The sequence below is a fragment of the Corvus brachyrhynchos genome, unplaced genomic scaffold, assembly GCF_000691975.1.
Source record: "Corvus brachyrhynchos isolate BGI_N302 unplaced genomic scaffold, ASM69197v1 scaffold266, whole genome shotgun sequence".
NCBI classification, from domain to species: Eukaryota; Metazoa; Chordata; class Aves; order Passeriformes; family Corvidae; genus Corvus; species Corvus brachyrhynchos.
Window position 1 is genome coordinate 1,570,994 of NW_008238633.1, and position 11,196 is coordinate 1,582,189.

Here is an 11,196-nt window from a genome sequence, read left to right on the forward strand (position 1 = left end):
CCACGGCCCGCACCACCACGGGCCGCCCCCGCCGCCCGCCACCTCCGCCAGCACCAAGCCCAAACACAGCGGCATCAGCACCATAGTCTAGGCCTAAAGACCTAGGCCTAGTCTAGGCCTAAAGACCCTCCTCGTAACTCTAGTTTTAAAGCCAGCTACAAAGGCACTTGCAGCAGACAACAGACCACACCGTCAGTTTTTACCTAGGCCGTTTAATGAGCTTAAAGGCTTGCTGTTACTAAATAAAATAATTCCGGTTAGCCCAGGACATAGTGGTTTTACTTATCTACTGGATAGATGTTCACCACCATCTGGTTAGTTCTTATTTCCAAACTTGCCTTGAAAACATGCTGCTTGCTGAATCTGAGGAAAGCTACCTTTTACACCAAATCCCTGGACAATTTTACACGCATAATGAAAAGCTAGCCTATGAAAAAAACACAGGAAAAAAAGTGAGACAGAACCAAGTGTTGCATTCTTGCTCTTTTATTCTCAATGGGCAAAAAAAATAAGTAGACCTGATATGGTTGATGAAAGTACGTAAGTAAACTTTATATAATATAAATATATACATATAAATATATATATATACTGTATAGTTAACATTTGTGCTTGGAAAGAAATTTTTTCAGTCCACAAAACTAGCAATATAGACTTTACAAGGAATTCCACTTACTTGATAGGACAGTATAATAGATGAATAGCATATGAAAGAGTAGACCAAAAACATTAAACGTTAGAAACCAATTTCAGACATTTCAGTACGTTCATCACAAGTCCCCTGGACTTGTTAAGATTTCTAAGCAATCATTACTAAATGTGCCAAGTAACATAGCATTTAAATGTTGTAGTCCAATACTGCTTTGTATAAATCCTTATTTTATTAACACGATGATATCATACGTAATCAGTATTAGAGCTGCTCTGCTATTTCAGGTAAGCAAACTCGTTAAGATGCAGTAATTATACCGTAGCAATGTAGGGTGCCCGCTTACCAGGGGGCACCTCCAAGCATTGGTCACACAAGTTCTTAGACACTTTAAAGGCTGTGATAACTGTGAATTTACATGATCCACATTTCTTTTGTAAGCATATGGATTGAACGACCACACGGGAAGAGTTCCGCCAGGTGCATGTAAACACTGCAAAAACATTCATCTCAAACATGAAAATGGCAAACCTCCATCCTTCTCAGCTACTTTGGTTCCTGTTTACCATAATTTCTCATTTTTACCCCCAACGAAGCTGAATTCTAGTCCAGAGTGTTTCCAGTGGAAGTGCTCTAAAACTTGAAGGTTTGTTTTAGAATTTAGTATAGGGTTTTTATATATATATATATATTTAAAAAAAATAAAAAATCTGTAATTCCATGTAGCCATGTGCTAGCAACAAAGTGGCTTTACCATTTTTACTCATCACATTTGTTAGTTTGAAGCACCCAGCACTCAGCAGGCTGAGTTTATGCTCAAACCCTCACTTCCATAGTCCAGTTAGTTGCAAGACATCACATAAAAATAGGCTGTGCTGTTGTTGCTTACATGTTGTAACCAAACCATTTGCAAATTTCTATACAATTTGTATCCCGAAATCCTGTACAAAATTATCCATGGCACCTACTTTGTAGTTTCAGCACTTTGAGCCACTGCAAGGACTTAACACCTAAACAGTAGAGACAAAGGAATCACAACTGCAAAACTGTACCAGCCTAAAAGCAAACCTTGAAGAGGATGAGCAAAAAGTTCCAGTAAGAGATGGGTAAAAGTAATCACAGCTCCAACCAGGCGGGTTTCCACGTAACAGTAATAAAAGTGTCCCAAATTAGGAGGACATGAGAGCAGCAGAGTGACTTGTCACGTTGGCTGGCTCATGGCACCTCTAATGTGGGGGGGATGGGAGAGGTTCAGTCATTTTTTCCCTTTCATACCATGGGTACCACAATACCAGCAAAACTGCAAACTGAGCACTTTGTTAACCTCCACAGAGAGCAAATACAGCAATCTAGAGTTGAGCCTTTTGTTTCCAGCAGTCCACGTTTGTTTCACACATGTGCAATATGTTTTCCCCTTCTGCTCCTTCTCCTCTGAATGATCTCCATGAAAAGAAAGCAAGTGATTATTATTTTTCTGTATCATTCTATTCCAAATTCTGCGGCTTACCTTAAGAGGGCCCACCTGGGTCCCCTGAGGCTCTGTTCCTTGCAGTTTAAAAAATATATACTGTTCTTATAAGGGAAAGTAGAACTGTCTGCATGTCATCTAATGTTATTAGTGTGAGGCTACACTCTACATATTGTATAATTGCAAAATATATCAGTGTTACTGTTGATATTAGTTGAAGTAAAGTGATAACATATTTCAATATGTAGACTTTTCTTCATACATCTGTACCAATAGTAGAGTCTAACTGTAATTTATAGGTTGTTCCAGAAAAGATAAAGAACCATTCCGGTACAAACATCTCTCAGAAACTGCATCTTTTAATTAAAACAGAGGTGAGAAAGCTCCTCTTCACTGGGTGATGGAGTCTGTACTTGTTTCAGATGCAGAGGCATAATATAAGTAAAATTCTGTGTATAGAATAAAGGCAGAATATGCAGTAGCAGTGGAGAGGAAAATCGGATTCACTGTGTTGATTAACACTGAAGATGTTAAATCTCCCAGATCTGCATTTGCTTTATGTTTAAAAAACCCTTTCATTCATTTAAATTAGAGTTACATATAAATATTCTGTACTGAAAGAGTAAGCCACAGTTTAGTGCCTGACCACTGATTTTCATGTGCAATCAATGTATTTGTGAACCAAAGTGTTCAGGAGATGTCACAAACGTGCATGCACAGAAACATTTCCACATGGTTCCATGGACACGGGGAAGGAGGCTGGGCCTGCCCTGGGGGTGCAGGAGCTGCATGTGTGAAATCACAGCTCATTTTGAGGCTGGTTAGAAACCAACACTGGTCATGTGAGAGCACACGATTTGGAAACTCTGTTCTTTCAAGCCAATGAGGAGAAACAGTGGACTTGACTTCTTTTTTCCCTAGTTTTGTTCTGTTTTGTTTCTTAGACTATGTGTTTCTATGTACTCCAACCAAACAAACGTGTCTTGGTGCCAGCACAAGTCTCCAGACCTCTGCTGCTTGTTTAGGGTTGTAGTAAAACCTCTCTGACTCCGTCCTTGATTACCAGTTGCTTAGGGCAGTGTGGGTCATGCCTAGAATAGGAAAATTCCAGCACTTAACACTGCGTGGGGTTAAGAAAATGAATTAAAATGAATTCTTCAGCCTGCAGGCAGGAGTAGAATTGAGAAGGTTTTTTCTCAGATGCCATTGCCAATTACAAAGTGGTACAGAAGTGCATAGAGTGACCGTGGTTCTCTCTTCCCAAAAACAATGTGGCAAAGCAGTAATGCTGATTTGAACAAATGAAAGGGAAACGTAAAGAATGAAGGTGTGGCAACAAAAAAACATCTTTTCTGGGACAACAATCAAATATATATTTGGGGTTTTTATTTTTTTAAGTTAAGAATGAAATGTAAAACAGTGTAAAAACAGAAAACAAAGTTCATCCTAATATAATGTGCGTCTTGTATTGCTAAAAAAAAAGTCTAACATACAGTGTAGAATGATTTTCCCATCATGTACTGCATGCAGCAGAAGCCTCTTGTTTCTTGATAAAATGAGCTGAAAGATGGTCAGCAGATATTTAAACACTGAATCTCTAGATGTTGACTTGCTGTTCCATATGAAGCTGTGTGTTTTCTGCAGTTAAGCATGCATTTTGCTGTTCCCTTGTAAAATACCATCGCACTTCTTGCCTGCAAAATGGATTCTCGTGTATATATTTAAAAGAAAAGTGGAACCAATAACAAGATTCAATTTGGAAAAGAGAAAAGGGGGTGGTGAAAATGGGACCAGTAGGGGGAATAGACAATTCTCTAAATTGTACATAGTGTGTAAATTAGCATTACTGTAAGTCTGCAGTCACTTTGAGGTTGCCTATCTCCTGCTAGGAACTTGAGTCAGCTTTGAGTTGTATTAATATGTTAGAATTAGGTCTTGAATGCAGACTGTTAAAGACTTCAAAATCATTATGCTTACAAGAAGCTTCTGTTCTGGGGAGGCTCGAGACCCCTTTTGTAACTCTGGGGAAGAAAGGAGTGCTTTCATTTTAATATGCATTCTGTTTGTAAGTAGTAACAGACCCTATTGATGTAAAACTATAACTGTGATCATGTGGAGAAATCAAATAAATCATTTAAAACTCTTTGTTTCTCATTTCGTGCAATCCAAGAGCTTCAACTCTTCATATTTGAAATGAAGGAAATTCCTTCCAATGGTATCCTGGCCCTGCTGAGGCAATGGGATTTCTGCTGCTCACTTCAGAGGGGCCAAGAATTAAAGATCAGCTGGTGAGTGGAGTCTGTGACCCCTTCTCACTAGGCTTGGATTGGTGTGGTGGTGCTGTAATAAGTTCAGTTCTAGAGTCACTAAAGAGCAATGGCTCCAGCAGCCAGGTGTGCAGGCAGACAGGGAGACAGTGACTCCAACACCCAGATGTGCAGACAGGGAGGCACTGCAGAGGCCCTGGCGGACAATTCCCAAACCCCTCGAGCCCTGGACGGTGATGACAGGTTTGACACCACCTGCCCCTGGAGCTGTGTCTCCAGCTGACCCCGGGTGGCCTCAGGAGCTCCTGTCCAGGGCACTTCTGCCCTGCCTGGGGAGGGCCCAGTTTGTCCTTGCCAGGGCCAGTCCTGGGCTGCTCCATGGAACCCATCCCCCAGGAGCTGGCAGTGCCTCCCTCTGTGGCCTCAGACCTCCCGCCCCGTCACTGCGTAAGTACTGCTCTGTTACTCCTCGTCCTCTCTGTTTGTGTGTGTCTCAGTTTACAGCCCAGAATGATCCTTTGCCACACGTGGCCTTCCCAGTATTTGGCATCACATCCTGCAGTTGCTTTGATAACGACTGGGGGATATTCCGTTGTGTTCTGCCCTTTGTGCATTTCCAGCACTTCCAGGGGATTGCAGTGTCCGAGAAGCCTGTCCAAGCTAATGCTCAGCTGTCAGTTCAGACTAAATACTGTGTTTGCTTCTGTTTTCTATGAATTTTAGGCAATTCTTGAATTACGTTGTGGGAATAGTCGACTGTGACCTCTTTCTGAAGGGCTGTAATTTCAGGATGTGCATCTTGATCACTGATTTTTTTTGACTGGTAAGTACTCACTTAGCATCATCCTCTGTGCCACCCTCTGAGCTGTGGGACCCCTTAGGAGGTGTCCAGTGCCTCTGTACCACGGAAACGTTCTCCAGTGGAAGTAGAAGAATTTGCAGAGCTGTTCTTCACTGATACTTCTATTCCTGGTTTAGAAATTAAGATCTGTAAAATGTTGATACATTTTGAGAAGACAAGAGGTCTGCACATGGCAGTACACACACAGGTTGCAGGAATGAGTTCTCATGCAATAAACAACTTCTCAAGCTCTTCTAGACAGCAACTTTTTAACAACAGGTTCTTTCCCAGGTATTCTTTGTATTATTTTGGTTGAAATAAAGAAATGCAAGATTAAAATGATAGAAAAACAAAATGAAGGACTTTAAATGTTTTATCTGTATCTTTCTTCAGATTTTTGTTGACTTAACAGTTAATGAATTCTACTTTGTTTTTTCCAGTTGGCCTTAATGACTGATTTTCATTCAGAGTTTCATAAAAACAGGTATGGTATTTTAGCATACATTTATTTTCTTTTAATGGTTGTGCAATGTTTTGTTCATCTACACCCTGTGCACAGGTGAGATGCGGGAGCCCCAGTTATTTCTGCATTTGTTGCAGGGAATTGGTCACCCAGAACCCAGAGTATCCCTTCCCTCCAGAGTTGTTCATCCCACAGCATTTTAGGTGGAGCTTGAAGCATTGCCCCAGCTTCCAGGGGTTTTTTCCTACATTATTTAAACTGTCATGTCAAAAGGGATCAGAATTATGAAGGTGTGTGATTAAACCATATTTCAGCACATCTACCTAGTGACAAATGTATTTGCATAAGAGGAACAATGTACTTAAGAGTAAGGTGCCATAATAAACCCTCGATGGTGTTACAGCTGCATTAAATACACCTTTTCCAGAGGAACCTTTCTGGGTTTTTACCCTACTGAGTGATTTTTGCTGCTGTATTTTGTTGACATAAAATTCCTGGAAGAGAACATAGCACAGCTAATCTAATAGAAATATCTAAACCACACAAATATTTCATTTTAGGTGTATTTTTTTAGTAGACTTTCTTTCTGTTTCCTATTATTTCAAGAATTAAAGCCAAATCCTGTATTACTCAGCAAAACTAAATCAACTGCAGGATGAGGCTGGTCATGAGAGTTAGGAAAAGCTTAAATTAATATCTCTGCTGGAAGTACTTCAGATAAACAAGATCTAAATGAAAGTTGTGTGGGTGATGCTGACTTGAAGCCATCACTTTTTTCAAATGTTTAGATTTATCACTTTTGCCATGTGAATAAATGCATATTTTTAGGGATAAAATGAAAAAAAATCCCCTTTATTTAGCATTTTTGCAGTAACTGAGATGTGAAATTAGCAGCATGGTTCATGAGACACAGCAGCTGAAAGCAGCCACACGAGTGTACAATTCATCAGCTCTGCTGGGAAATGACACAACTGGAGCTTTCATTTCTTTTTCATACTTGCACACAGTGCTTTAGACAGGTCTGTGTAATGAGCAAAGTAAAAATAATCTGTCTTTAATAAGAGGAGCAGAGGAATCTCATTCTAAGGCAAATGAAATGTTATGCATGCATGGTGGAAAATGTCTTTTCTCTGCAGCCTCTGAGCTCTGGTACAAAACAATGCCTCATTTCTGACCGGGAAATGGGCCCTGGGTTTGTGTCCAGGGAAGTGGGAAAAGCAGGGACTGTGCAGGAGTTGTGTGACTCAGCAGTGGGATCAGAGTGAACCAGGGCTGGGAATGAATTAATCTAATCATTGCCATTCTGGTTTTGTAGTGAGGAAGCAATCTGGCTGTCGCACACGGAGCCTCGCCACCTTCGGATCCAGCAGGATGGAGCGTGCAGGATCCCTGGCAGGAGCTCACCATTCCCTCACCATTCCTGGGGCTGAGCTGTGGGGCAGGACAGGGAGTGGGAGAGGACACAGAGCCTTTGGGGAGTGCAGGAAGTGGGTGCTGCCCTGGGGTGAGGGAGGAGGGAAGCAAAGGAGCAGAGCTCAGCTGAATGCGGGACCCTGCAGGGAGGTACCACCCCCCCGAGCATCTTTCTCCTCCTCCACCAGCTCCCCGTGTGGTCTTGGCTGTTTATGCCTTCATTTTGCTGGCTACTATTCCTTTATGTCCATCTCCAACAAGAAAGAACATTTTTATTTAATGATTCACCCTATATATTGTCCTTGCTATCTTTCTGGTAGTCTCGTGTCTCTGCTTCTGCCTCAGCCCGTACACCAGGCTCCAAAAATGCCTTTGCCATACCTAAAAATAAAATCTAACAAAACCCCACCAAAACCCAAACACCCCTGCAATCACCACAGCTTGAGATACTTCTGTTGTCCTTCAACCCCTGAGTTTGGAAGAGCAGCAACGTTTTCCAGCCCAGTGACAAATATGTGCTGAATGTTCCAATTCAGACTTTAAGCATCCCAGGTGTTTACAGCCCTGAATTTTCACAGCATTTCAGCAGATTTTAAAAATGTCTTTGATTATGTGCTAACTCCTCTGCTATGCCAGTCTGTAAATTTTCAAAATTGTCTGTATGTGTATTTTATACCCAATGGTGGAGGAAATTTTGTTTCCACTCTTTCTAATTTTTTTCTGTTAGTGCAGCATGCACCTTTCTGGGCTGTTGCAATAGTCAGTGACCCTGCTCATATTTGCAGACTGACTGCATAGCTTCATGCAAAAATATATATATACCTGTCTGTACATTAGCAGTGAACCACAGGAGACGTGGCCTGAGCAATTCCTCTGACTGCAGGAACTTGAAATGACTTGGAAAAAAAGCTGGTGAAAAAGCACTGGCATTTTGGGTCATCTGTTTCTCTTCCCAGATACGAAAAGGGAGAAACAGATGCCTCATTTGGGATGGAGTGAGTTACTGGACTGATACATTATTAATGAAGTGTTCCTGAGCTCATGGAGCTCCTTCCTTCTCTCCAACATTAGAGTGTGATAAAGTTTATTTTGGCAAAGAGGTTCTTGATCCATCTCCCTTCTGTGTTCATGAATAGTGCCAAGATGTGCTTTATCCAGTTACTGCAAGGCCTTTTTATAGCCACCCTTGTCCTGTCTCTCATGGCTGTCACCTGCGTGTGACATAAAGCCAGCGGGCTGGCCTGCTGCTCCTTGCGTGCAATCCCACAGTAAAGCTTCTCTGCTGCACTGAGTTCAGGTTATCTCCCTTCACTGAGCAAGAAACTTCATTTCAATACAGTACTTGGCCTATTTTCTCTTGCTTGAAAAATTAAATCTTACTTGGCTGTTTAAAAAAAAAAAGAGTGTAATTTGAAATAAAATATACTTCAAAACATGAGGCCATTTAGTGCTTCCTTTCAATCTAACATGGCAGAGCTGATGGACAATTTGCCTGTAAGTTCCACCTCAAGTTGTGAGGAATCCCTTTCACTAACAGAATGTATCTTTATTTTTCAGGGGGTTTCTGAGATGGCCACAGGACAGTCAGTGTGGATGGACAACGCTGGATAAATGTATTTATGTATTTATACAGTGACCGTGTTAACATCTGTGTTTCAAACACATCACATCACTTCCACAGCACGTAACCAGGAGCAAAAGTGGAAATACCAGTTCCTGCCCTCACCTTTCCCAGGATTTCATTTGTGAGCCAGCTTTTAAGAAAATATTCCAAGACAGGAGTGATGCAATGAGCACATCATCACATGCCTGTGGGAAAGACAATTATCAGTGTCAAGTGCAAAACTTTCGTACCATCTGTCAGGTTGAAAAGGAGCAGACAATGATTGCATAAAGAGAGGAGGAATTTTATGTATTTTCCTGGAAGTGCTGCAAAGCCTGGTGGATATTTTTATAAAGTTATTTAGTGACGCTTTTTCAGTAAATAAAATATCTATGTCTCAAAGAGCTAAATGTTACCAGGTCATTATATTACTGAATACCAATTTTTAAGCAGCTGCTGGAAAAATACAGAAGAATCAAAAAGGAAAACTGAAGGGTAATTTTATGGTAGTCATTTACTGATCTCTACCTCTCTTGCATGAATTCCTTCTCAGGGAGGAATTCTTCCACTTGTGTGTGGAATGGGCTGAAATGGAATCACTGTGGGAGTTGTGGTTGGTCACAAAATGTGAGTTATGGAGAGCTGTAACAGCTGAGGGATTAGCTGGCCCAGGAAGGGAATCTGAAATGATGGGAACACGTGGATGAATACCTCAGTGGCAGAGACAGAAGAGAGGAGTCATAAATAAAAGTGGGGAAAGGAAAAGGCTGGGCATGTTCCTGAAGCAGAAGGCAAAAAATACCGATTTTTTTTTTTTTCCAGTAGACTGTACAGTTCTGTGCAAGGCAGTTTGAAGATGTATCAGGTCAGGATGGTGGGATTCTGCAGAGAACTGCAGCTACCAGAAGCGTGATTTCAGCTGAGATTACACACAGTGCTGGAAGAGTTGCATGGATGGGACAAAATCTCTGGTGTGGCACCATTTGTGCCAGCACAGGAGCAGAGGATTCTCTGTGCCAGTGATGGTCTGCCTGCAGTTTCATGCTGTGGGTGTGATTTCACCCCCTGTGATTGGAAAAACGCCCGGGTGTTTATGTAGGATATGCTCACAATGCCATCCTCATGCTTGGTGAATGAACACACAGGGTGGGGTGTGCTGGCTGCTGCCTCAGTTCTTTTGAATTTCCTGATGAGGAATCTTTTCCCTGAGTTTCCCAACTGCCCAGCCTTGTTTTCACCGTTTGGATCATTTTCTTCAAGCAGTTTTTACCAAGCTCTGTTTACCCTTTCTTTCAAGCTGCCACATCACCCCTTTGCACAGACCAGAACCTGCCTGACTTGTCTCAGGACAGGGTGGCCTCAATTTAGCCCTTTCATCTGTGGCATACTCAGTCTGGGAGGTGCTGTGGGACCCACACCTCTCCTGACCCCCGGGACAGTGTCTTCTGCCCAGAGCCGGGATGTGGCACTGGTGTGGCATCCCCTCTTCAGCACTGCAGTGCCAGCCAGGTCCCCTCTCAGTGACAGTCGAGAGGCAACCAACATGGCAATTTATTTGGGCTGCAAGATGAAAGGATTTATGTTTTATGAGTCGTAAGTAAAGTAAGCAAAATAAATGAGTTCGTTAAGCCTGTGTTTACCTTTAGCACTTGTTCTTTGTGTAAAAGCCATTTTTCACACTCTGCAGTTCCACACAGAGCAAAGCAAAATGAGGGCAGATGGACATGGAGATGCTTAAAATGAGAGAGTAGCAGCAGCCTTTATTTTAAACTTATTTAAGTTGAAAGAAATATTTCAAATAAATTAATTCTAGCCTTGAGTAAATGAAGTTTAGCATTCAGAAAGCCCTTCTGTGTCCCTGAGGAGTCCCAGCCACCTGCAGAGGAGAGCAGCAGCTGTGGGGTGCTGATGCTCCAAACCTGACCGTGACCTCTTGTGCCGAAGGGGAGCGGTGAGCGCTTCTCAATCAGATTTCTGTGTCGGGTAACCGGCTCAGTAATTTCACGCGGGTTTGGCACTTAGGTTTGTAAAAAAGACACCACCTGCTGCCAAAGGGATGGCAGGGGAAAGCGAAGGAGGAAAGGGAATGCTCGGTGTAGGGCAGCGCTCACCGCGCGGCACAGTGCTCTGTCTTTGGCACTTCCTTACGTCTGGAAAGGGCTGCAGGAGTGCGGGGCCGCTCAGGGCAGGGCTGGAGCTGCCGACACCATCCTGCTCCGGCTCCTGACACACGGGGCACGGGGGTGAGCTTCGATGGATGTTTTGGGGCGATTTCCATGCGCTCGGCGTGCAGCTCAGCACATCCACCAGACCCACGCGGGGATGCAGCGATCCCTGTCTGTGGTCCTGTTCCCCGGCTGGCCCGCACCGCTGCTTTCGCTCCAGGATGGCGATTCAAAGACTCCCTGTATGCAGCGAGAGCCGTTCTCCGGTGGGCCGTGCGGCTCATGCAGGAGCTGCCGGCCCGGGAAGGGCACCGCGGGCCTCGGCTG

At 43.0% G+C, this 11,196-nt stretch overlaps 1 protein-coding gene across 2 annotated transcripts in view; it reads left to right on the forward strand.

The window, feature by feature from the left end:
• Positions 1–4,260, forward strand: part of IQSEC1 (IQ motif and Sec7 domain 1) — a 165,308-nt gene extending 161,048 nt beyond the window's left edge. For both annotated transcript variants that reach the window (XM_017737299.1, XM_017737300.1), the window contains exon 16: positions 1,625–4,260. In XM_017737299.1, coding sequence (XP_017592788.1) covers positions 1,625–1,663 — 39 coding nt within the window. In that variant the 3' untranslated portion in view covers positions 1,664–4,260. The remainder of the gene's footprint in view (positions 1–1,624) is intronic.
• Positions 4,261–11,196: the final 6,936 nt, after the last annotated feature.